Consider the following 26,562-nt stretch of genomic DNA (forward strand, 5'->3'; position numbering starts at 1 on the left):
CTGACTGCACAGGCAGGAGGTGCAGACTGTCTACAGCTCCCCTTTCTAGAGGGAATATCCGAGGTAAGGAAAGGTAAGGAGGCACCCGCAGAGGGCTGGAGGGCTGCCGTGAGGGGAGGAGCAGGCTGTGACAGGGACAAACGGGCAGGAAACCCAGGGGGACCGGTGTGGGGAAGGAGGGGGCCAGCTGTGCTGATAAGGGGAGCGGGGTGTGAGGGAGGAAGGAGCTGGAACGGGAGCATGGCCAACGCCTCCAGCCCAAGAACACAGGAGGCGGCCGTCTGTGACAGCGAGGTGGCCACGGTGGTCTGGAAGGGCTGCAGCGGGGACCGGAGGAGGCTGCCGCCCTGGAGAACGGCTGAGCAGCGCCGAGCCCACAGACCACGGCCGGCCTGGAAGGAAGCCAACCAGCTGGGACTGAAAGAACTGCGGCCGCCTCCTGCCAGGAAACTGAACTTCCAGGGGAGGCTGGCCTCTCTCCAGTTCCAAGGTTCCTGGTGTCTCTGGGCCCAGCACACAGTAGGTGCGCAGTATGTTCTCCCTGCTTCCCCTTTCCCGGGCACTGTCGCTACCCTGGATGGTGCTCTCTCAGTTCCAGAGCCGAGCTCCATCAGTGGGGACAGGAGGGGCTCCCACGACGGGGAGGCCATCCCGACAGCCCCAGGGACCCCCAGGTGCCCGGCACTACCTCTGGAGGAGAGCTGCCGAGACAGTGGAGCTCAGCATCTTTACTGCCCATTGCTAACCGACACGCATTCTTCCCTGGCTGGGAGAGAACACCCGGAAAGCTGACGCTGCAGCTCTCAGGGCAAGTCCACGTTCCTTTCCGTTGTCCTCCTGGAATTTTCTCATCCCAAAGTGGGAATAAACTCCAGGGCCACTGCTGGTAAAGTCTCTTGCGTCTGAACAAATTACACCCTGTGTGGCTGGTCATTCTCTCCAGTCATCCTGCCCAGACCCCACTCTCTTTTACTATTAATTCCTGTCCCCTTAAGAACATGGCTCTTAGGGCCATCCCTGACCCACCCCTGCAGAAAGACACTGGGTGAGAGGATGCAGCCCTGGATTCTGAAGGCTGGGGGACCATGACAGCTTCGGGCTCACTGTACACCAGTGGACGCATTTTCCTGAGCACCTATTATGTGCCAGCCGTGTTAGATCCTTGGCCCCATTTCATCTTCTCAGCAACTCTGAGATAGGCGTTCCGTGCATTCCATAGCAGCTAGAACTGAGGCCTGGGGAGGGGAAGGTGTTTGGGCCAAAGCCCACAGAACTGCAAGACACCAAGTAGCCCTTCACTAAGTGTCTGTTAGATGGACGTGTGGTGCCCCCAGGCTCCTACAAGATTCAGTGGTCTGGGCCCCCTAGTCGTAGAACGATGTACCCCACCAAGGTCAACACCCTCTTCACGGGGCCCCACTCACTGATGTGGTCGATGGAGCCGGCACAGAACTTCCCGTAGAACTTCTTGGCTCCCAGGCCTCGCAGGTCATGGATGGTGAATGGCCAGAGGTGCAGCACGTTGTTCCGGGAGAAGGTGTCCCTCTTTTCCACCACAACCACTTTGGCTCCCAGGAAGGCAAGTTCAATGGCAGTGCGCAAGCCACATGGTCCTCCCCCAATGATGAGACACTGCAGGGGTGAGACAGAAGGGAGACGCTCAGGAACCTCCAGCAGCTGGACGTGAACCCTCAGTCAACCGTGTGAGTGAGGAACAAACCCCAGGGCACCCAGATCAACGGGCAAGTGCAACCTGCGTCCCTGGCAGGGCCTGTCATTCACCTGTCTGACACCATTACCTGTGGTTTTGCTACACCCCAGTCGCTGTGCTGTGCCCTGGGAGGGACACAGAGCTAAAGGGACTTGGGGAGAAGGACGAGTAAGACGCACGCGAGGTTCAGAGTCAGACTGAACTGCGTTTGAATCTCGGCTGGCACTGGGCTTTACTGTCCTCTGTGAAATGGGTGTCCTACTCTTTCTTTATAGGCTCACTATAAATAGGATCAGTTTCAAAGAGCGTAGCGTGCATCCCTGGATTAGCCTTGGATTAGCCAATCATTTCTTAGCCACAACACCGAAAGCACAAGCAACAAAAGGAAAAGTTGGTAAATTAGACTTCATCAAAATTAATAAATTTGGTGTTTCAATGGCCATGATCGAGAAAGTGAAAAACCTCTGCAGGGAAGAGAGAATGTTTGCAAATTGACTAACCAATAGAGGATTTGTACCCAAAGCACTTAAGGATTTTTCACAATTCAACCATGAAAACACATATAGTCCAATTAAAGAACAGGCAGAAGATTTGAATGGATGTTTGCTCGAGAAGATACACATGGGAGCCAGTGCTGTGGTGCAGTGGCTAAACCAGAGAAGATCCACAATGATCAATAAGCACCTGAAAAGATCCTCAACATCATTAGCCACTGGGAAAATGCAAATCGAACTACAGCGAGCTATCACATCATATCTACTGGGGTGATTATAACAACAAAAGACAGAGAATACCAAATGTTGGTGACAGATGGAGACACTGGAACCTCATACGTCGCCGATGGGAATGTAAAATGGCACAAATGCTTTGAAACAGTTTGGCCATTTCTCAGAGTTAAGAACTGAGTTGCCACACGAGCCACTAATCCCACTCTTAGGTGTATATACCCAAGCAAAATGGATCTGTGCACAAATGCTCATGGCAGCATCATGTATCGTTGACTCGACAAAAATGCAAACAGCCCAATGTCTTTTAACTGGTGGTGAATAAACAAAATGTGGAGTATTATTTAGCTATAAAAAGGAATGAAGATCCAAAACATGGATGAACCTTAAAAGAACCCAGATGTGAAAGGATCTGTGTGATTTCTCTGATATGAAATGTCCAAACAGGCCCATGTGTAGAGACAGAAAGTATACTGGTGGTTTCCAGGGAATGGGGTGGGCAGGACTGTGGAGTGACTGCTAATGGAGTTTCTCTTTGAGAATGTTCCAGAATTTAATGGTGGCGATGGCTGCACACCTTTGTGAACTGTATATTTTAAAAGGTGAATGTCACGGTGCATGAATCATGTCTTCATAAAAACACTTGAGAAAAAAGCAGACAGTGGTGCAGGGCGTGGCATATGCAAATTTCACCGCTGTGACCTGGTGCTGGTCCTCCAGACTTTGGAATAAACATCTAGAACCCTGGATGATTAGTTTTATTTGTAGCTCAGCAGGGAAACAGCTAATACTGCCTGGTGGGCTGAAAGGACTTCACCAGGGACAGTCTTTAAAAACGCTGATTATTGCTATCATTGCAGCTTGCACTCATCGAATGCTTAGGATGTGCTGGACACTTTTTCAAGTATTTTATGTGTTTGGCTCTTAATCTTCACATCAAGTCCTTAGGTGCTAAGCAAAGTAACAGAAACCATGGTTTCACAGGGCCAAGAGGCAAACTTAGGTGGTCTCATTCCAAAGCCCACCATGCTGATGCCTCTGGTTCGTGCAGAATGAAAAGACAAAAAGTGCATTTCAGCAGCGGGGAGGGCCCTGCCGAAGGGAGAGAGGAAGCAGCACGAGTGGGTGGAGGGAAGGCTGTTGTAGTTGAAGTGAGGAGAGGAGAGGAGAGGAGAGGGGAGACAGGAGAGAGCATCTGGAGCCAGAGCTGAAGAGCCTAACGCCACGTGAAGAAGCGCGGCCCGGCTCCTGCGGGCGTGGGGGCCCCATGGGCAGAGGTGGCAGAACAGGCTCGGTCCGAGGCCCGCAGCAGGTCCTCGGAGGCTCCTTCCCAGAGGAGACGCAGCCTGTTTGCAGGGGAAGGAGCGTCGTGTTGGGCCCCCGCCCTCCCTCTCCAGCAACATTTCCTTTGGAGCAATGATCCTAACACCAAAGAAAACGGCAATGCTGTGACTGAATGAATGGGAAGACACTCCTTCCTGGGGCCAGGAGGTCCACACAGCTGACGCTGCCCCAGCCAGGCAACAGGCACGGGGTCTGCACCGGCTCCTCCTCACTGCTCGACAGGGCAGGCGTCCAGAGACTTCGGCTCAGGATCAAACCTTATCTTAAAGAAATACAGTCCCCTTCCCCGAGCAAATATTCCATCACCCAGTTATCAGTCAGCGGGGCCCCAAGGGGAGCGTGCAAACAAATGTATCAGGAGCGCCCACACCACAATCAGTGTGGTTTACTGGTTGGAACCTTCCAGAGAGTTTGTGGACACCCAATTAGGGGAAATGAAGTCAGCGCTGAGATACAGTTCACCCCAGAGCCCGGCGGGGAGTGTGTGGGTGTGCGAGCCGCTGGCCAACCGTCCAGATGGAGCCAGCAGGCCCAGCTCCGCTCCTTATCGCGCACCCGGAGCTGCTGCCACACACACACATAGCCAGACAGTGACGGCTCGCCCCAGCGCCGCTCCAAGCCCAGCGCGAGTGAGCCGGGCTTGGGGGCAGAGTCTACACTCACTGCATTTCTTTGCCATTAGTGCATCTTTTCCTGTTTGCCGAGTTCTGGAGTTCTGTCACTCCGGGGCTAGGGGTTGCCGGGGGGCGGGAGGATGTAGGGTGAGGGCGGGCAGGAAGGGAGGGAAGAGCCCCCCATAGCCTCTGTCCGCCAGGTCTGTCCCAGCGCTGCTCCCCGAGCGCAGCAGATCCCGTTCCCACGGGGCAAGGGGCTGCCGTGCATCTGGCGTGGCAACAGTAGCCAGGGTGGGGTTCCTGCCCTCCTGGCTAAACCTGCAATCTATCAGCAAAAGCTCCGCTTTCCCACCCTCCTAGGCCCCGGCACAGCTGCAGGGCCTGAAACCTCAGAGAGGCCAGTCACGGCCAACACCAACGGGCTCGATTCTATCCAGAGAGAAAATTCGGCACAGATGTTATCAAGGCCGTTGGCAGGCGCCAGGGCCGGCTCCCCTCTGAACGTGCCTGTTAGGCTTAGCGTGGGAACTCAGCATCCTGACCCGGGGCTGGACACCATGCAGCCACATGCCTGGGCAGAGGGGCTAGAGAGAAGAGCACCTCCCCTCCCTGGGCGGACCCTGTTGACGCCCTGGGCGCTGGGCATGTCCGCCCAGGCCACAGATGCAAAGGGATGAGACCAGGTGGCCTAGAGGGACTCTGCTTCCCCAAGCCCATCTGCTGTCTACTGCTGCCCAGGACCCTATCCTAGAAAGAAGTGTTTTCCTTAAAACTCAGCCCGACACCCACCTCAAGCCCCCAGATCAGATCGTACACGGGCATTCCAAAACGTTCATGGAAGGAGGGCAGACAAAGACATGTTCACTTAGGTGCAAAGCGATTTGAAACCCACACAGGGTTTTTTTCATAACCAGCATTTCCCATGAACTTTTTGAGGACCCCTCATGTATAAATTTCAATTTTTTTGCATGAGAATAAAATTACCTTGTAATCTTATTTTTTTGTGGGCTTTTTGAAATACCTGCGTCCCTCCCCGCCAAGCCCCAGCAGGCCTTCCTGCTGCCCAGAACTAAGTTCTGGGGGCCTGACCCACAGTCCATCCATGTGCCCATCCGCCAAAGCTGCTCCATGTCCTCTGCACTCTGCGGGCACAGAGCCCAGGGCAGGACCTGGCATACACTGGGCCTTGATTGGCTGCTGATGGGGAAATGACCATCACACACCCTCCCCACGCATGGGCTCCGGCTCTCTGTCCTCCACTGGGGAGTTCAGCGCACATCAGCTGGGGTCAGGGTCTGCAGGTTCCCACCCAGACTGGGGCACTGGCCAAGGCCACCGACCATCACCGATGTCAGCGTAACTGTGTTCAGGCAACAGAAATTATTACCCAGCGGGGACTGGGGCAGGGCCAGCAGGAAATCCATTGTACAGATAAGCTCAGCTGTGTTTAGGCCTCCACGTTAGCGGAAAGGACAAACGTGACCCTGGAAAAGCAGCTCTGTATTCAAGGGTGCGTGGTGGGGGCGATGGCCGGCTTGCCCACAGTAAGGGCACAGGGGCGAGGGTGGCCCAGCTCACACAGGGCTCTCGCTCTACCACACCCCTGCAAGCACAACTCACTTCCTGGTGATACAGAGAATCCTCCAGCCTCAGACACAGGGTGTGCTGGGCCCGGGCCAAGAACGTGTGAGGGATTCAGTCCCAGAGGAGACATTGAGGGGACCAGGGACAGGCCAGGGGCTGGCAGTCTGCAGGCTTGGTGTCTGCTGCTGGCTCCTGCCTCTGCTCCCCTTGGGGGCTGGGTGCACAGACACCACGCAGGGGCAGAGGGCAGCAGCCAGTGCGGAATTGGCAGGTGGGGGTTGGCTGCTGACTGGCCGGCATACCCCCACCTGCGAAGGATGATCACAACAGCGGAGCTTCCCACTTGCAAGCCACTGCTCTCATCGCTGGGAGGAATTCGCCCTCGCACCTGCCCTGGGAAAGTGTTGGCATCATCCTCGCTGGACAAGCGAGGAAAAGGTAAGCAGCTTGACCAAGGGGCCCTTACTTGTCCCCATTTGTGAGCTAAGAAGTGGAGACACAGGGTAAGAAACATCTCCAGGGCTGGCGCCGTGGCTCACTAGGCTAATCCTCCGCTTTGCGGCGCCGGCACACCAGGTTCTAGTCCCGGTCGGGGCGCCGGATTCTGTCCCGGTTGCCCCTCTTCCAGGCCAGCTCTCTGCTGTGGCCCAGGAGTGCAGTGGGGGATGGCCCAAGTCCTTGGGCCCTGCACCCCATGGGAGACCAGGAGAAGTACCTGGCTCCTGCCATCGGATCAGTGCAGTGCGCCGGCCGCAGCACACCGGCCGCAGCGCGCTGGCCACGGCAGCCATTGGAGGGTGAACCAACGGCAAAGGAAGACCTTTCTCTCTCTCTCTCTCACTGTCCACTCTGCTTGTCAAAAAAAATAAATAAATAAATAAATAAAAAGAAACATATCCAGGCCACGTGAACAAGTTAGCAGTCAACTCTGGATTGGAACCCAGGCAGCATGTGCCCCGAGGTCAGTGCCGTCCAGAAGGAATGGCCGACCTCGGTAGGTACGGTCAGGAGGAAGTGAGGCCTGGAGCAGGGCTGAGGCTGAGTTCACAGGGCTTCTGCGCAGGAGGACCAAGCTGTATGCAGGGCCGAGCTAGCTTGCTTCCCTGGGGTGGACACCCACGGGCCGGACGGAGCTTGAGCCTGTGCAGCCCCGGGAAGCCGCAGTGGCAGGTGCCACAGCAGCTGGGGTTTACACTCGGACAATGCAAGGCTCTGATAAGCTGGCGGCCCTGGCGGAAAGCCGGGTGACCGGAGGTCATGCACGGGGCTGTCTCCCTGGCGGCGGCAGCCCTCCCAGCACGCTGAGCTGCAAGCCAGTTCCCCAGGGCAGGGCTCCGGTGCCAGCAACGTGCTGCCACACTTCCTGGGGTGGCTCTACAGCCTCACTGGCCCTCAGCACCAGCTTCTTAGCTAAACCCGAACAGGAAGTCCCCGCCTGTCACTGGGTTACAAGTGAAAACAGCTTGCTTAGAGTCGTGGGTCACGACTCATGCCAGGGGTGGGGCTCCCTTGGGGGCCTGGCCTCACAGCCACCACCACCACCACCACCACCCCCCCACGGAGCAGCACTAAGGCGGGGGGGGGGGGGGCGGGTTCAGCAGTGATGCGGTCACCTAGGGTTCTAGCTGTGGAAGGCTACAGGAGAGAAGGCTGGCCAGAGAGGGCTTTTCTGGGGGACTTCAAAACTGCCCCAGGCAGGGAGCTAAGTCTCATCTGATTGACAGGGCTCGACTCCTCTTTATCTTGAGCACACCCCGTTACAAATACACACAGGAGTGCCTCTGAGAAAGGCCCACTTTGCCCTTCTCTTCAGGCCACAGCTGGCGCCCTCCTGCTGGTGTGAGCACCTGTAACCAGACACCACAGGGTCTCAGTTTGGGGACAGTCTCACTGGCAACCCTTCTGTGCTTGGCCTCGTAGGTGTGCTGAGTTGGCTGCCTACTTTGGGAGTTATAAGCACACCCTTCAATCCTGCAATTTGTTCCAGGCTTGTACAGTCTCTGGGTGCTGTTCATGTCCTGTGGTGTCCCCCAACCACCCAAACCCTAAGTATCCTAAAGTCAGGGTGTGTGAGCCACACCCAGCCTGGCGGCCCTGCCCACAGGAGAGCCCTTCACTTCACTGCCCATCTCAGAGTGTGCAATGACCAGTGCCAACCCTGTCCCACCTTGCTGACATCTGTCCTCCCTCCTGGGAACAGTGACACTGCTAACAGATAATCAGAATGGAGCGCCACGTGTTACCTGCTTCTGAGGTACTAGAACCGTGCCAGGCACACTGTAAGAAATGCATGTTGTCTTGGTTTTAGGAAACGGGAGCTTGGGGAGGTAAATGACTCGACCTTGATTACAGAGTCCATGCTGGTAATTCTACGTAAACCCTTCTAGGCCCTTATGGTCAAGCGTTAGTATTCTCCCTCCCTCCCCAGGTATCCAAGGGATGGTGAGATGGCTCATTGGGGTTGTAGGCTCTGTTCCCTAACCTTGGGAAGCTGACTGGCTAGCCAGGGATAAGAGAAGAACCCCCCATACAGCAGACGCCAGATTGATCAGTGCTCCCTGCGAACCACTGTGGACATCTGGAGATGAAACAGATTGGTGCCTTTGGTCAAAAAACAGTCCCTCCAGGAGAGGGTCAGTGAGTAGAGACTTGGGGCTGGTGTTTGGAGAGCCAGAAGGAACGGTGGGCTGAGAACGAATGGGGAGGTTTGCAGGGCAGTGGCGAGCTCAGGCCGGGCTGAAGTGTGCAGGGGCCGGGGATGGCGGGGAAGGCTGGGTGGGGGCTAGGGGGAGGCAAATCCTGGCAGGAGAGAGAGAATGAGCACGATCACGGAGGGCCTCAGCTGTCAGACCACAGACTTTGCACATCCCTCTGCCCTCCGCTATTACGGGTTTGCAATAGAATGAAGGGGCTACTGCAGGACAACTGGCTCCAGAGCAGTAACAAAGAGGGCAAGGAGAGGGAAAAGAAAGGAGAGGCTGAGAAAGCCACGCATCTGAAGCAGCCCACCTACTCTCTGGGCTCGTGCCTGCCTGCAGCAGCTCAGGCCCTCCTGCTGCTCCACTTCTGCACCTTGACCGTGACCCCATCGACTTCCATGGTTTTAAACACCACCTACACACTGACAACGTTCAAGGTTACCCCAGCCCTAACTCCTCCAGAGTGCCACAGCCAGCTGCCAGGGACATCTCCAGCTGGGCTATTAAGTATCCTACACGGGACGGATCTACAGCCAGCCCTTGATCCCCACCCCGGCACTACTCGCTTGGTAAATGCACGTCGACGTTTCTAGCTGCCGAGTCCAAGAATCTGGAATCAACCTTCATTCCTCTCCTCTTGCTTCACAGTCAACCCAGCAGTAAATCCCATGGACTCTGCCTTCAGAACACATCCGGAAGCCACCCAGCTCTCACCAGCTGGCGTGCTGCCACCCTATCCGAGACACTGTCACCCTCATCCTGCCCCAGCGTTAGGGCTTCTGCCTGGTGTCGCTTCTCCCACCTGCGTCCCCTTGCTGGCTGTCCTCCACAAAACAGCTGCCGGTCTTCCTGAGGTCAGATCGTGTGATTCCCGCTCACGTCCTCCCGTGTTTTCCTGTGCTAGAGACCTTATCATGGACTCAAAGCCCTGTGTGGCTTTAACCTTTGGCTTCTCAGCTCCTTCCACACCACCCACACCCACCTGCTTTCCAGCTGTAACGGACTCACTCAGCCACAGGCCCTTTTCACTTCCTTTGCCCTCTGCCTGGAACATTCTTCCCCTTAAAATAGACATTTTGCTATTTCCTTATACAATAAAAAGAAATCTTTCACAGAAAATATACGGGCCCTTTCTGATTTTTCTCCATATTAAATATCCAACTTTCCAAACAGTATAATAAATGTTTGCAAATAGTTCCATCTACTTTTTAGAAAAATTTACTTATTTGAAAGTCAAAGTTACAGGGAGAGAGGGAGAGACAGAACTTCCATCTGCTGGTTCACTCCCCAGATGATCCCAGTGGCCAGGGCTGGGCTAGGCAGAAGCCGAGAGCTGGGAAATTCATCCAGGTCTCCCACATGGGTGCAGGGGCCCAAACACTTGGGCCACCTTCCACTGCTTTCCCAGGCCATTAGCAGGGAGCTGGATTGGAAGTGGAGCAGGGGGACTTGAAGTGGCTCTCTAATATGAGATGCTGGCATCACAGGTGGTGCTTAACCCACTGCTCCACAACGCTGGCCCCCTACACCTCTTTTTTGTTAACTAGGGCACTGTGTGTGTGTGTCTCTCTCTAGAACATAAGCTCCACTAGGACAGGACCTTGCCTCTCTTGCTCACTGGCTCTCTGTTGCCCCAGGGGCCAGGACAGTCCCTGATCATTAGCAGGAGCAGTAAAGATTTGTCACACAGGCCGGCGCCATGGCTCACTTGGTTAATTCTCTGCCTGTGGAGCCGGCATCCTATATGGGCTCTGGATTCTAATCCTGGTTGCTCCTCTTCCAGTCCAGCTCTCTGCTGTGGCCCGGGAGGGCAGAGGAGGATGGCCCAAGTGCTTGGGTCCCTGCACCTGCATGGGAGACCAGGAAGAAGCATCTGGCTCCTGGCTTCGGATTGGCGCAGAGCTGGCCATGACAGCCATTTGGGGAGTGAACCAATGGAAGGAAAACCTTTCACTCTGTCTCTCACTGTCTATAACTCTGTCAAAAAAAATTTGTCATGGGGATAAACAAATCAAATCACACCTTCACTCCAAATGAGGATGCACACTGTCTAACTGAAATATCATAGCTGATATTTACAAACATTCTGCCTTGGCCTTTTACATGTCTTTTCTTACTGAATGTGGGAGAAACAACCACGAGATAAGAACAAGCTTCGGCCGGCGCCGCGGCTCACTAGGCTAATCCTCCGCCTAGCGGCGCCGGCACACCGGGTTCTAGTCCCGGTCCGGGCGCCGGATTCTGTCCCGGTTGCCCCTCTTCCAGGCCAGCTCTCTGCTGTGGCCAGGGAGTGCAGTGGAGGATGGCCCAGGTGCTTGGGCCCTGCACCCCATGGGAGACCAGGAAAAGCACCTGGCTCCTGGCTCCTGCCATCGGATCAGCGCGGTGCGCCGGCCGCAGCGCACCGGCCGCGGCGGCCATTGGAGGGTGAACCAACGGCAAAAGGAAGACCTTTCTCTCTGTCTCTCTCTCTCTCTCTCACTGTCCACTCTGCCTGTCAAAAATTAAAAAAAAAAAAAAAAAAAAAAAAAAAAAGAACAAGCTTCCCTCTTTCAGTTGAGGGCATTGAAGCTAAGGTGTTGGGGCCGGCACTGTGGCACAGCCGGTTAACGCCCTGGCCTGAAGCATCGGCATCCCATATGGGCGCCGGTTCAAGACCCGGCTGCTCCACTTCTGATCTAGCTCTCTGCTATGGCCTGGGAAAGCAGTAGAAGATGGCCCAAGTCCTTGGGCCCCTGCACCCATGTGGGAGACCTGGAAGAAGCTCCTGGCTCCTGGCTTTGGATCGGCATAGCTCCGGCCGTTGCGGCCAACTGGGGAATGAACCAGCAGATGGAAGATCTCTCTCTCTCCGCTTCTCTCTGTGTGTAACTCTTTCAAATAAATAAATAAATCTTAAAAAAAAAAAAGAAGAAGAAGCTAAGGTGTCACCAGGCAAAGACACTGATCTGGCACAGGCAGAGCTGGGTTTCAAACCCAGACCTGTCCAGCTATGGGCCCAAGCTATTAACCCCCCCTCTCGCTTAATTTTCCCATCAATTTGGTGTGAACACAAATTATCCTGATTAGAAACACTGCTGACAGTGATGTGGCTCTAGATTTGTAAATGGAGGGAAGATATTGTAATCTAGAAGAGGCAAATCTTGTGTGTTAAACAATGTGCTTCAAAGTATAAGCTTTTGGGGTAAGGAGCCAAAGGTGCAAAAAAAAAAAAAAAGGTAGGGATTTCCTCACCTTTTACCAATGCAATAACTTAACCTGGGGAAAGAACTGCAGATCTCACAAAGCTAGTTAGAAGTGACAGCAGATCCTCAAGTTTCCCAAGGGAAAACCCATTTGGTCGACCGTATGGATCTACTGCTCAGGGTGGGACATACATCCGTTCTGACGTACACAGGACAGCTGTGTAGGAAAGGTCAGAATCCTGTGGCTCCAGAAGACAAACCCCAGTGCACCGGCAGAGCGGAGTTTTCCCCTAGCAAAGGAGCCTTGGGGCCCCCTAGACACCAGGAGGAAGGCAAATCCCTTCAGCTCCCTCGAACTCCCCCGGGGCCTTCCAGGTCAGAGCACCCATCCTCAACAGCGGACTACCTTTTGACTCAATCTGCGGCTGCCACAAAAGACAAGAGACTACTCAGACACGCCTGGGAACTCCCAGTGGGTCTCCTTCCACTGCCAGCGGCATGTAATGAAAGGGTTTTCGGTGTCTAGACATCCTAGCCCGCCCTGCTGCCCACGAGTGCCATGCGACAGACGCCTAAGAACAAGGTGTGTATTTTTTTAATCAGAGCATTGCTGGGGGCACATTTCTGCAGAGCCTCTCTGCACAGCCGCATGGGAGTTCTTTCTGCCACCAAGAGGAAGGCATCCAGGCCGCCCGCCCCAAGGGTAGGCCTGGGCCAGTGGAGTTCAGCCATGGCTTGGTCATCGTCCTTAGGCTGGCAGAGGGAGTACACATGTGGAAGGCGGGACTTCCGGGATCTAGGTCTATTGCGTCATTGCTGTGACCCTCTAGGGATCAAATTGCTCCCCCAGCTCAAAGTCGGGGAGCAGTTGCCGGGGTGATAAGGTATGTGAGGGCATCTTTTAAGGGTTGCTGAACTGTTGAAGAAAATAAGGCACTTCGGGGGGCCAGCGCTGTGGCACAGCAGGTTAAAGCCCTGGCCTGAAGTGCCAGTATCCCAAATAGGCACCGGTTCTAGCCCTAGCTGCTTCACTTCCTATCCAGCTCTCTGCTATGGCCTGGGATAGCAGTAGAAGATGGCCCAAGTCCTTGGGCCCCTGTACCTGCATGGGAGACCCGGGAGAAGCTCCTGGCTCCTGGCTTCGGATCGGCACAGTTCCAGCCACTGTGGCCATCTGGCTTTGGATCACCGCAGTTCCAGCCACTGTGGCCATCTGGGGAGTGAACCATCACATGGAAGACCCCTCTCTCTCTCTATGTGCCTCTACTCTCTCTGTAACTCTGACTCTCAAGTAAAAAAATAAATCTTAAAAAAAAAAAAAAGAAAAGAAGGCACTCGGGAAACAACAGCCTTGCTGCCTGTAGTACCTGACTCTACCCACAAGCCAAGGGGAAAGAGAGAGTTATCATTCATTTGTTTGTTCATTGACTCAAAAAACACCCAGTGAGCACCTTTCTTCCAGGTGCCACGTTGGGTGCCGGGGAAATCGAGGTGGACACATCACATTTGCTGTCCGCAGGGACGCCCTCTGCAGCAGACAGGGACACGGACGTTTCCCGGAAGGATGGAGCCCACCACCCTTCCACACAAGGGCCTCGGGAAGAGCAGAGACAAGGACCTGGAAGGAAGCCACTCTGGGGCTGGTGGTGAGGTCCCACTGGGTGGAACTGGAAAGCAGGGTTTGGATGAGATATTCCTATCACATACAGGAGAGGCGACGACAAATTTGGGCAATGGGTAGGAGGAGGAAGTGCAACCAACTTAGATCCTCGGAGTAGGAGCAGGAGTGATCCTGTGAATCAAGAAAGAAGGGAAGGAGGAAGGGAGAGGAATTTGTTTAGTGTCTGGTACTCATAGGGAATCTAAAAGGTACAAAGAGATCCCAGTAGGATTCAGAAAGCTAATAAGAGACACTGCTTCTTAACAACAATAGATACTTCTTTTTATTGGAGGTCTACTCTGTGTCAGGCACACCACAATCCGTGGTGAATCTCATTGGGTCCTGACTAGACTCCTGTAAAGCAGGTACTGTTACGCCCATTTCACAGATGAGGACATGAGACTAGGCTATGCTAAAACCCATCCGTGGCCGTAGGCATTTGACTCCAGCACCATGCTTGTTATGTTCCATTTGGAAACAGTGTCAATAAGAGAAGACTGACTCATCCAAAGTGGGAGAACAGCTCAGTCCAGCAGGAGTTGGGTTCTCCATCTTAACACTATTGACATTCTGGGGCCAGAGGCATTTTTGGTTACAGAAGTTCCTGTGCGTGGTAGGGCATTTAATATCATCCTACCCTCAACCAACTGGAGGTTAGCAACAACCTCCCTCCCCCTGGCATGGCACTCAGAATTATCTCCAAATATTTCCCAGGACCCCCGAGAGGCCATCAGTTAGCAGTCACTGCACCAAGGCTGGCGTTGTGGCATGGCAGGGAGAGCTGCCGGCATCCCATATGGGCACTGGTTCAAGTCCCAGCTGCTCCACCTCGGATCCAGCTCCCTGTTAATGATCTGGGAAAGCAGTATAAGGTGGCTCCAGTGTTTGGGCCACCACCACACATGTGGGAGATGCAGATGAAGTGCCTGGCTCCTGGCTCAAGCCTGGCCCAGCCCTGGCCATTACGGCTATCTGGGGGAGTGAACCAGCAGCTGGAAGATCTCTCTCTGTCTCTGTAATTCTTTCAAATAAATCAATCAATCCTTTAAAAAAAATACTGCATTAAAAATATAATGTAAGCCATCCAGGTAAGCTTAAATTTCCTAGTAGCCACATTTTGTAAAAAAATATTTAAAAATATAAAATAAAAACAGGTAAAATTAACTTAAAAATTTTATTTAATCCAGTATTTCCAAAATACCATCACTGGAACATACATCCACATAGAAAGGATGAATGAGCTCTGTCACAGTCGTCTTCCCACACTACAGCTCTGTAAGCAGGTGACCATCTCCCACGCACAGCACAGCTCCAGGGCCTCGCCCACGCTGTTCAGGACCGCCACACTGGACAGTGAGGCTCAAGGCAGCAAGATGGGTGACAGGCGGGAGGAGCAGGCTGAGCAGCAGCCACGCTGAACATGGCCAGCGGTAGAGGGTGTGGGAGCTCCCTCTGGGCATCCCGGCACCCCATACTTCTTCCCCGCTGGGAACCGCCCCTACCCTTGGGATGGGGGCCCAAGTGGGAAGTAAAGAAAGGTGGAGGGGAGCCAGGGAGGGAGCTGTGGGAGTCCCACCCTCGCAGGCAGTGGGGGGCCTGCAGGCTTTCCGGGAAGCACCTGCCAGATGCCAGCGAGCGTGGAGAAGCAAGAGAAACGCAGACAACCCCTGCCTCCCCTGACCCGGGAATGCCCGGCCACCTCTCCCAGCAGCCGCTGACGCAGGGCCTGTTCTAGCCCAAGGAACCCCTGGCACAGGCCTTTCAAAGCCACAGGGTCTGAATCAATCTGGAGTCTCTCCCAGAAAAGTCAAGAACCATGGCTGGGACCATGCAGGGACCATCAGCTTATCTTCGGGGTAATCAGAAGGCCTGGAGGCTTGCCGATTTCTGGACTCGGTCTCCACACTCACGTGGCTGCCGCAGTTTCCCAGAGCGGGAAGAGTTACTACCCCAGCGTATGGTGGAGGCACAGACCTCAGCCCTGGAGGGAGCCCTGGCCAGGATGGTTCCTACATTATTTAATGGAGAAAACCCAAACCGAAGCACATGACCAAAAATTACAACAGTCTCAGAGATGCTCCCCTGTGACTCTGCATTCAGTTTAGTGAATCAGAGTGTTTTTTTTTTGTTTGTTTGTTTGTTTGTTTTTACCAGGAACAAGAAACAGAAAACCCTTCACAATGAAAGCCCAAACAGCTCCATGGGGTTAAAGACAGGCAGCAAGAAGATAAAGGACAGGCAAACCAGGTGGGAAGGGGGCGGGGCAGAGAGAAAGGGGGGCCCTCTGGGAGCAGATGGAGACAGCAGGAACAAGTCCAAGTCGCTGCTCTCTCGAAATGCAATTCACCACTCAGAGGCTGCCCTTGAGAGACTGCGCCCCAGGTAGACCAGGGATCCCTCCAGTCACGCTGGGAGCCAGGGGCAGGAGCGCAGGCCTCAGGAAAGGCCCCTCCTCACCCCCGGCCCACTGCCTCTGCAGGAAGCCTCCCCTAGTTGAGGTCTGGAGTTCCTACCACCTGTGCTGGGTGCCCCTGAGCTGCCCGAACTCTCGGACAGCTCAGCGCCCACTCCTCACACTCCCGCTCGGTGCCAGAGGCAGAGAGGTGCCTTCCCTTCCCATCTCTCATATCATCCCCATTTTTCAGGTACGTAAACTGAGGCCCAGACACTGAAAACCTCTACTGTATTACAGGCAGAGTGGAGAGTGTGTCTATGAATTTTAAACATGATAACCTTAAAAGAAAGTTTACATATTATAGTCACATACACTCAGTGCATGTGGAAAGCATTTTGTAAATGATAATGCCTTTTACAAAGAGTTATTAAATTTGCTCTCACTACAGAGAACTCACGGTTGTCTGGACAAGCTATGGACCTACTTTCAAAGGGACTAAAGCCCATGTGAGGGTGTTTCACATCTGTTACTCATTCAACTAAACCAGAAGAAGAAGATGAGGAGGAAGGGAGTAGGAGCAAGGGTGAGGGGAGGGGGAAGAGGAGGAGGAAGAGGTTGGAGGAGGAAGAGGAAAGAAAATAAGAGGGCCGGGGGCCAGTGCTGTGGCATAGCAGGTAAAGCTGCCACCTGCAGTGCTGGCATCCCATATGGGCGCCGGTTCTAGTCCCAGCTGCTCCACTTCCAATCCAGCTCTCTGCTATGGCCTGGGAAAGCAGTAGAAGATGGCCCCAGTTCTTGGGCCCCTGTACCCGCGTGGGAGACCCAGAAGAATCCCCTGGCTTTGGATCAGCCCAGCTCTGGCCATTGCAGGCAATTGGGGAGTGGGCCAGAGGATGGAAGACATTTCTCTCTCTCTACCTCTCTACCTCTCCTCTCTGTGTAACTCTTTTAAATAAATAAATCTTAAAAAAAAAAAAAAAAGAAGAGGGAGGGAGGGAGGGAGAGGGAGAGAGAGAAAGAAGAGAGGAAGGGAGAGGGAGAGGGGAAGGAAAAAGAAAAAGAAAGAAAGACAACTCCCAAAGCCACATCTAAAGTCTGCTTCATCCCTGCGTGGGCAAGGTCTTGTTTATTTTTCAAAGCCAACTTCATCAGCATGGGCGAGCTCTCAGCCGCTTCCCATGGGTTCCCGCAGCAGCGCAGGCCCCAGGGAATCCCAGCAAGGAGGGCCTCTCCCTGAGCTGGCTGCAGAGCTCCTGCCACGCTGCCTAAGCGGGGGGAAAGGAACCCCTGCCCAGCACCAGGAGCCCAGGAGCCCCCTTCAGAGCCACTGGACCAACCTCCGGTCCCAGGACTGCTCTGCTGAGCGCCTGGTGGGCCTTGGCGGCATGTGGCTAGACGGTGCTCAATTTCCATCTTCGGCAGGAAACATGAGGGTGGGCTGGACCTGGGGCCCGGTTTGAAGCAGTTTACAGGCAGCATGACAGGGTGGCGGCTTTCCCCGGAGGCCCTCCGGAGTCTCTCTATTCACACACCGTGGATGGGCCTGGATGAGGTCACTGCCCCTCCTCCACCCTGGGAGACCTGGGCAGCGCAAGGCAGAGCAGAGCACACTGCAGACGGGAACCACACTGAGAACTAAGAAGTGAAGGCGGGAGGGCTGCTGTGCGGCAGGCACTGGTCTCCTCCAGCCTCAGCGTGCTCGTCCATTAAATGGTAACGTCAGAGAGCTGCAGGGAGGCCCAGACTCCAGCCCCAGCCATTCAGCAGCAGAGGGCTTGGAGAAGGACGGCCTCTTGGTCCGAGAAGAAAGTGTGCAAGCAAAGCTCACCTTCTAAGGGGAAGCCACTCCCGAACGGCTAACACGTGGCCTGTTCCTTCTAGTGCTAAACAAGAGTGGGGTCTGTATTGCAGCAGTGACCGCGTACCGAGTGCCTACTGCTCTCTCTCTAGTATCACAATGGTGCGAGCAGACTCCATCTCCATCTGTCCGTCCATCCTTGTCCAATGGAGGCTAACCGCCACCACGAGCCTTCTACAGACATTCACACAGGAGGACTGGTGGGGGAGGCAGGCGGGCAGCCCTTCCCTTGGCAGTCAGCCCATTCCTAACTCCCCAGGCCACAGGAAGCCTGGCTTGCTCCCTTCTTGCTGTGCAAAGTCCTTGGGCAGACAGTGTAGGCCCAGGTGCCTGGGCACAGGCCGAGCTGATGGTGCTTCAGTCTGACAGGGACAACCTTGCCGACTCCGACCCCCACATCCACTGCTGTGACTCAGCCTCCGATGAAATGTACCCACCCCTCCTGCCCCTGGCCCATGCTCGTGTCAGTAGAACACAGAAGGGTCCAGCAGTGGCCTGGGTTGAACACGGTGTGAAATCTCTTTGAGGAGTCCAGATCATTCCATCGTGCACCCGAATGGCAGGTGTCATCCGGGACAGGCCACAGTGCAGACCTTCAGAAAGTGGGCGTCCTACGGCTTTCCCCAGCTTCTCTCTCTGCAGCTAGAGCTTCAGAGAAGCAATGGGCAGGGACTGCGGAGCCCCACCACCACCTGCACACAGACACCCCCACTCAACCCCAGGGGAACGGGGCACAAGGAGCAGCCCCAAGCAGGAAGGCAGCCGAGAGACAGGGAGTCCCACTGTCGCCCCCTGACAACACTAACGATGCCACGTGTGATCACACTTGGTGCCAGGCACCATTCTGGGGGTTTGTTTACACGCTGATTTATACAGGCCACACAATCTCCCGAGTTGTGCACCATTATCACCCCTATTTTACGATTAAGGCCACTGATGCACAAAGAGGTTAAGCCACAGGCCTAGGGTCACACAGCCATAAGTGAGCTACACACCCTGAATGGTTGGACCAGAAGGGCCCTGCTCCGGAGCACAGCCCCACACCTACATCTCACACTCCTTGACATAAAGACAGGAGAGCCTGGAGCCCTGTCCATCTCAAGAGAGCTCTCAGCACTCCTCCCTCTCTCTTGTTCTGGGGCAAAAAGGCCCCTCCCATTCACTTCTCCCTGTGGCCTGTGGGGAGCTCAGGGATGAGATTCTGGGCTCGGGCTGGAGTGGATGCTGTCATGGGGGCTGGGCCAGGGAGGGCACAGGCAGGGTGCAGGTGAATGATCAAGCCGAGACTCGAGCTCTCATTTAGACCAGCAGTGCAGCAGTCAGCCAGGCACACCGTGTGTGTTCATGTCCTCTGACAATAATCAAGTTCAAACAGAACATGGCTCCGAGCCCAGGACCGTCCGAAGACCGAGAAGAGCGCAATGCATGTCATCTGCACCCAGTTGACCACAAAGCCTTTTTTGATTCAGAGCTCAATTAAGAAAAAACAAAGAGTCCAGGATATGGTTTCATGCCGGCGCCCACACGTCACGACTTCCCGTGCAAAGAAAGCATTTGGTCACTCGGGCACCTTCCACCAACGCGACCACGGCTGCATTTTCCCATGGAGACGACAACAGATGGAGAGGCAGAGCGTGTGGACGAGGGGCTGCCGAGCCAGCAAGGACAAGGATTGATGGGTTTCCCAGGCCTGCTATCAGTTGGTCCAGACGCCAAGTGCAGCGGCTGCTGTTGGAACGTGTGACCCCAGAGGCCGCCTCACAGAGCGCTCTGGGGAGCAGCGGCTCCGCCTGCGCATTCCCAACCTATGAGCTGGAGGCTGGAGGGGAGCCAGGGAAGCAAAGGTGGGCAGCGGAAGTGCCAGGCAAGTCCCGGGCACCTCTGGTCCTCGCTGCTGCTCCAGGAAAGGAAGACGGCTGTCCCCAAGGAGCCACACACCAGCTCTGACTGCACGACAGAGCGCCGGCTGGGGTCGGGGTGGGGGTCTCAGCCAGAGACCCTGAATCACAGCACATCCAAGGGAGACCTGGGCAGGGCCGGCCACTAACGCCTCTCCTGTCACACAAGAGGAGACAGAGTAGGGAGGTGGCGGGGTGAGAGGTGCTTTCTGAGGGCTTCCTATTGTGGGAACCATTCTTCATCTCCCTCCCCCTTCTTCTCCTTTCTTATCTTTTTAGACACACACACACACACACACACACAGAGAGAGAGAGAGATAGAACGATTATCTCTAGATTCTGGCTGGGGCAGGCCAAAGCCAGGAAGGAGCCTGGAACTAAATCTGGGTCTTCCTGGATGGTAGCCATCACCTGCTGCTTCCCAGGGCACAGCAGGAGGGGATGAGTAGCTGGAACTTGAGGGCACCCTGACACAGGGTGTGAGTGTCCCAAGAAGTGGCCGCACCCTCAGGCCCGCCCTGAATGAGTCCTGTGCCTGTGTTGGCAATAGCAAGGCAGGTCTCGGCACTGTTTTACTGCGCAGAAAGCCAGGCTGGAGGCCGCGAGGTGACTGGCCCAGGGCTACAAAGCTAATATGTAGAGGACAAGCTACTGGGCCCCAGGACACTGTTGGGCTCTTCCCAGCAGGCCCCAGAGGCTCCTCACTGATCCCTCTAGATGTATGACATCACACCTGGGCGCCTTGACCACTTTTCTGCAACCTGAGAAAGCCTCAGGACTCCTACCCAGCACGCTATCTTTTTTTTTTATTTAAGATTTATTTATTTATTTATTTGTTTTTTGCCCCAAAGAAACATTTTATTTAATGAGTACAAATTTCATAAGGACAACTTTGGGAATATAGTGATTCTTCCCATCATACCCACCCTGTTGCCCCTTCTCACACCACACCTCCTCCTCCCTCTCCCATTCCCAGTCCCATTCTCCATTAAGGAAAAAAAAAAACAAAACTGTTCCTCGACAGTCAAGACAAGGGCTGTTCAAGTCATTGCTTCTCAAAGTATCAATTTCACTTCTACAGGTTTCCTTTTAGGTGCTCTATTATCACAGATAAGGGAGAACATATGGTATTTGTCCCTTTGGGACTGGATTAGTTCACAAAGTATGATATTTTCTAGATTCATCCATTTTATTGCAAATGACTGATTTTCATTTTTTTTTTTACCACCGTGTAGTATTCCATAGAGTATGTATCCCATGATTTCTTTATCCAGTCTTCAGTTGACGGGCATTTAGGTTGATTCCATGTCTTGGCTATTGTGAATTGCCAGCCCGCTATCTTAAAATACATAAAATGTGAACACATTGAACGTATCCAGCAAGACTCAGTTGAAGGTCCAACACCTTGCATGTAAGTATAAATGATGGGGAGAGCTACCTCAGCCACATTTTGATTTCTGTGGGTGACAAAGTTGCCGGTACTCCTACTGCAGGTTTGCTGCCTACACTTGTCACCAAGGGATACTCTTCGTTTCAGTTAGAGTTTAGTGAAAATATAGGGGCTTTCCCTGCACCCAAGTTCACAGGCTCCTGAACTTGAAAAAAAATCCCTGTACCATACCAGCCATGAAAGCCCAGCATGGGGGACAGTTGTCAACCTTTTCCTTAAATTTGCAGGACAAAACAGTGTTTTGTTTTACACAGCAGCACATTTTAGTTTCAAAGTCGAATCTGCCTACTGTATGTTCTTCTGGGCTATTATAATTAAGGAGAAGGCAAAGCAAATGTTAAAGGCAACTGTCTCTGAACTTCCTACTTGACTGTAGGAATTTTGATTTTGCCTCAACAAAACCAAATAGACGTTGAAGTTTAAATACTTGTAAGACTACAATGGCCATTCTTAACTCCAAACTTCAAACTCCTACATCCATCAAAACAGCTTCTAATAAGCAAACATTCAAATGTGAAATGCTAGAATCAGAAACTCAGCAAGACCAGACGATGGTGCTGCCACCTTAGATGTATTTCAGACTGCTTCTTTTGAAGAGAAAGGTGGGAAGAACACCTGTGCCTTCTCCATAGCCCCACCGTCCCACACCACCAGTGCAAGACACAGTGGTCGGAGAACACACCTCACGATGTTTCCAAAAGTCACATTCTCCATCCAGTCCTCAAACAAAGGTTGCTCAATTGGATACTAAGGGCTCTGGTTTTAGCATTCTTGCATCCATCCATTTATCCCCAGGAAATTCCAGGCAAGCTCTTCAACCCAGTTAAGCCTCGGTTTCTTCATCTAGAGAATGGAGACAATAGCCCCAGCCCTGGTCTCCTCACAGAGTTTCTCTAAGAACTGAACGAGACGCTGGATACAAAACTGTTTGGTCAACAGAAAAGCTGTATACTGCTGAGATGCATTGTGAAAAATCTCCCAGGCGATGTCATCCGTGTGATAAGGAGCTCCTGGGCCAAACAGAGAGGCCCACTTACAAGAGTCTCCTGCAGCCCAGAATAACGAGTTGATGTCACCCATACCTGTCGCTGAGCTCAGCAGCACCAGGCTCTTCATGGAAATCCAAACACACTGGAAGGCCCTGCACCTGGCTTTCCAGTTCCTCGCCTCCCACCTTCTCCCAGGCTGTGAGAGGCCCTGGTCTCCACCATGGCATCTCCTTAAGGACAGGAGGGATCCAAGGAGGTGGGGATGTACCAACTTTTTTTTTTTTAAAGACTTATTTATTTATTTGAAAGTCAGAGTTACAGAGAGGCAGAGGCAGAGAGAGGTCTTCCTTCTTCTGGTTCACTCCCCAGATGGCTGCAATGGCCAGAACTGGGCTGATCCGAAGCCAGGAGCTTCTTCAGGGTCTCCCATCTTCCACTGCTTTCATAGGCCATATCAGAGAGCTAGATTAAAAGTGGAGCAGCTGGGACTCCAACCAGCACCTATATAGGATGGCTTTACCTGCTATGTCAAGCACCAGCCCCTAGAAGAAGACTTTTTTTTTTTTTTTTTTTTTTGGACAGGCAGAGTGGAGAGAGAGAGAGAGAGAGAGAGAGAGAGAGAGAGAGAGAAAGGTTTTCCTTTTCCGTTGGTTCACCCCCTAATGGCTGCTGCGGCCGGCACACCGCACTGATCAGAAGCCAGGAGCCAGGTGCTTCTCCTGGTCTCCCATGCGGGTGCAGGGCCCAAGGACTTGGGCCATCCTCCACTGCACTCCTGGGCCACAGCAGAGAGCTGGACTGGAAGAGGGGCAACCGGGACAGAATCCAGCGCCCCGACTGGGACTAGAACCTGGGGTGCCGGCACCGCAGGTGGAGGATTAGCCTATTGAGCTGTGGTGCCGGCCTGGAAGAAGACTTTTAAAAATGGGTCCAAAAAAAGTTGTATCACCCCATTACCCAACACCATCTAGAAAAGTTAGCACAGAATGGCTGGCATTGTAGTCAATGGTAAAGCTGCCACCTAGGCCATCCGCATCCCACATCAGAGTGCTGGTGCAAATCCTGGCTGCTCCACTTCTGTTCCAGCTTCCTGCTAGTGTGCCTGGAGAAGCAACAGAGAATGCCCCAAGCACTTTGACCCCTGCCACCCACATGAGAGACCTGGATGGAGTTCCAGGTTCCTGATTTTGGCCTGGCCCAGCTCAGGCTATCACAGCCATTGGGGGAGTGAACAAGCAAGCAGATGGAAGATATCTCTGTCTCTCTCTTTCTCTCTGCCTTTTGAATAAATAAATAAATCTTTAAAATAAATTAATCAAAAACCTAAACATAACAGCTGAAGCTATAAAACTCCTGGAAGAAAAGATAGGGCAAAGACTTAACGAGATGGGATTTAAAAATGATTTCTTGGCTAGGACATCAAAGGCACAGGCAACAAAAGCAAACAGATAAAGTAGACCTCATTAAAGTATCAAACTTTCAGGCATCAAAGGACGCTATCAACCCTGTCAAAGGTATTATTTGCAAGTTATATATCTGAGGATAAGGAATTTAAATTTTGAATATTTAGAGAGCTCTCAAGAACCAACAACAAAAAACAAACTGATTCAAATATGGGCCAAGGGCAGGAACAGTCAACTCTCAAAAAAAAAAAAAAAAAGGTCAGATGAATACCAAGCACACGAGAAGATGCTCACTATCGCTAATCACCATGGCAACGCCAATCCAGTCCAAACACAGGGAGACAGCACCTGACCCCGTGAGGACCATGGCCACTATGCAGACAGCCCCCAAGGCGAGCACTGGTGGGAGAGGGGAAATCTGACACCTGTGGCTCTTTGGGCAGCATTGTAGAAGGATGCAGCTTTGATAGAAAGCAATAAGGCAGTTCCTCAAAAAAGTACACACAGAATTACTGTACGACTCAGAAACTCCGCTCTGGGTACAGGCCCCAAAGAACTGACAGCAAGGTCTTGGTCTTGAAGAGATATCCGTACATCCGTGTTCATAGCAGCATTATACCCAGCAGCCCAAAATTGGAAGCAACTGTGTCTTTCAACAGACAACTGAATGAACAAAATGTAGTATGTACATTTTTTAAAAGAGATTTATTTATTTATTTGAAAGGCAGAGATACAGAGAGAGAGAGAGAGAGAGAGAGAGAGAGAGAGGTCTTCCATCCGCGGGTTCACTTCCCAAATGGCCACAATGGCTGGAGCTGCACTGATCTGAAGCCACGAGCCCACGAGCTTCTTCTGGGTCTCCCACTTGGGTGCAGGGGCCCAAGGACTTGGGTCATCTCCCACTGCTTTCCCAGGCCATAGCAGAGAGCTGGATCAGAAGTGGAGCAGCCAGAATTCAAACCAGTACCCACATGGAATGCTAGCACTGCAGGTGGTGGCTCTACAGTTATATACATTTTGAAAATATTGAATAATATGTGTGGAATATTATTCAGCCCTGAAAAGGAAGTCGTGACCCATGCCACAGCCTGGATGAGCCTTGAGGATTCTGTGCTAAGTGAAACGAGATGATCAACAAAGGGTAAACACTGCATGACCGTACTCACAGGAGGGCCTCAGAGCAATGAATTCAGAGACCGAGAGCAGAAGGGCGACTTCAGGGGTGAGGGGAGGGTGGAGTGAGGGCTGATTGCTTCCTGGGTACAAAGTTTCAGTTCTGCAAGATGAAAAGTCATTCTGGAAGCAGATGGTGGTGACGGCCATACAACAATGGGATCGTCCTTTAAATGCACACTGAACTGTGCATTTAAAAACGGCTTTTTAAAAAATGTCACAAAATCTGCTAAGACCGCTTCTGGGAGGAGGCGGAGGCGGAGGTGATTCAGAGCCGCCCGCCCCGGCCCTGCTGGAGGTGCACACTCTCGTCATGGCCGGGCCCAGCACTGGCAGATGAGAACCGCGTCATTGTGCCTCCCCTCACACGAAGGCTGCATGATGCCAGGCCACACAGCCACTACGGCGCTGCAAGCAGAGCTCTGAGGGTGAGCCCGCCACTCCTTGAAGAGCCCTGCATGAGAGGCCCTAAAACGAATCGGCTTCTGCCCGTGCCCGCCTTGCTCCCTTAACCCCAGGCCCCTCCTGGCTGCTCTGACGCTTCCTACAGCTGACAAAGAACTTTCCTGCCACAGGGCTCTTGCACTTGCTGTCCTTGCTGAAAACCCAGCTCTCTGCCTGGTGGCTGCTTCTCATCTCCCAGAAAGTCCTTCCTTGGCACCTCAGCTAGAACTGACTGCCTTCCCTCAGCTCCCCTAGCCTAAGACCCTGTTTACGTCCTGCTAGGGACACATGACAAATTGGCCTTTGTCTGTTCCTATTATCTCCCAACTAGATGGCAAGTCCCAGTATAGGGGCCTTCTCTGCTGTCTTCATTCTCTAAAAAAAGAAAAAATTATTTATTTATTTGAAAGGCAGAGAGAGAGATCGATTCACCTGTCTTCTCTCTGCTGGTTCTCTTCCCTAATGGCCACAATGGCCAGGGCTAGGCCAGGGTGAAACCAGGAGCCAGGAACTCCATCCGAGTCTCCCACAGGGGTGGCACGGGCCCAAGCCCTTGGGCCATCCTCCGCTGCTTTCCCAAATGCATTAGCAGGGAGCTGGATCAGCAGCAGAGCAGCTGAGACAGAACTGGCATGCTGACATGGGATGCTGTGGTTGCAAACCACAGACTAACCCACTGTGCCACAACACCGGGCCCCTGCCATCTTTGCCCCTGTCTCGGCACTTAGGGGCAGCCGATGAGTGAGCACACAAAACAGCGAGCATGGTCCTCCTCGGACAGTGTTGTGGAGATCAGGAGGGGTTTCCTCTCTTGGCCAGGTGTGCCTCGCCTGGGCAGCGAGGCTGGTCTCAGCCTGCCCCTAACCTGCTAGTTCACGGTGAAGGGCAAGCTGCTCCTGGAAGCCACGACGAGCTCAGGACGCCACCAGTTCTCACCCGAGACAGCTGCTGCTCACGGGCAGGAGGAGAGACTCTGGTCCCCCTTTATCTCTGTCCCCCTGAGGTTTTGCAGTGGCTTCCGGTCACGTGACATGCCAGTACGAAGCCTGCTGTGGCTTCGCCTGTCACTCAGAGCGAATGCCACACTCCTCCAAAGGCCCGACACCATCGGGGCACCTCCTTCTCTCTGGCCCATCTCTGCCTGCCCCTGGCCGGGCTCCTTCCAGCCCTTCCGCGGGTCGGCTTGCTGTTTCCAGAACGTCCTGAGCACAGCTGCTCACGGGCATCCCTGCACCCGCGACTGTTCCTGCTGCCTGCGATCTCCCCCTCCAGGAGCCACCTGGTCGCCACCTCACTTCCTCTGGGTCTCTCTCCAACGCCACGCTCCCACAGGAGCCTTCCAGAACCCTGGGAACACAACAGCAGCCCCTCAGCCCCGCCTCCTCCTGGGGGCACCCGTGCCTCCCCCTGATGCCTTATTTTCTCCCTAG

General features: G+C 53.6%; 1 protein-coding gene across 14 annotated transcripts in view; it reads right to left on the reverse strand.

Annotated features, from left to right (window-relative positions):
• The window catches only part of MICAL2 (microtubule associated monooxygenase, calponin and LIM domain containing 2), a 226,177-nt gene that overhangs the window by 138,558 nt on the left and 61,057 nt on the right, over window positions 1-26,562 (reverse strand). For all 14 annotated transcript variants that reach the window (XR_007911288.2, XM_070073245.1, XM_070073243.1 and 11 more), the window contains exon 4: window positions 1,425-1,632. Coding sequence is in view for 13 of the 14 variants with exons in the window: in XM_070073245.1 (XP_069929346.1) it covers window positions 1,425-1,632 (208 nt within the window). In the remaining variant the exon portion in view is untranslated. The remainder of the gene's footprint in view (window positions 1-1,424; window positions 1,633-26,562) is intronic.

Source organism: Oryctolagus cuniculus, chromosome 1 (assembly GCF_964237555.1).
Source record: "Oryctolagus cuniculus chromosome 1, mOryCun1.1, whole genome shotgun sequence".
NCBI lineage: Eukaryota > Metazoa > Chordata > Mammalia > Lagomorpha > Leporidae > Oryctolagus > Oryctolagus cuniculus.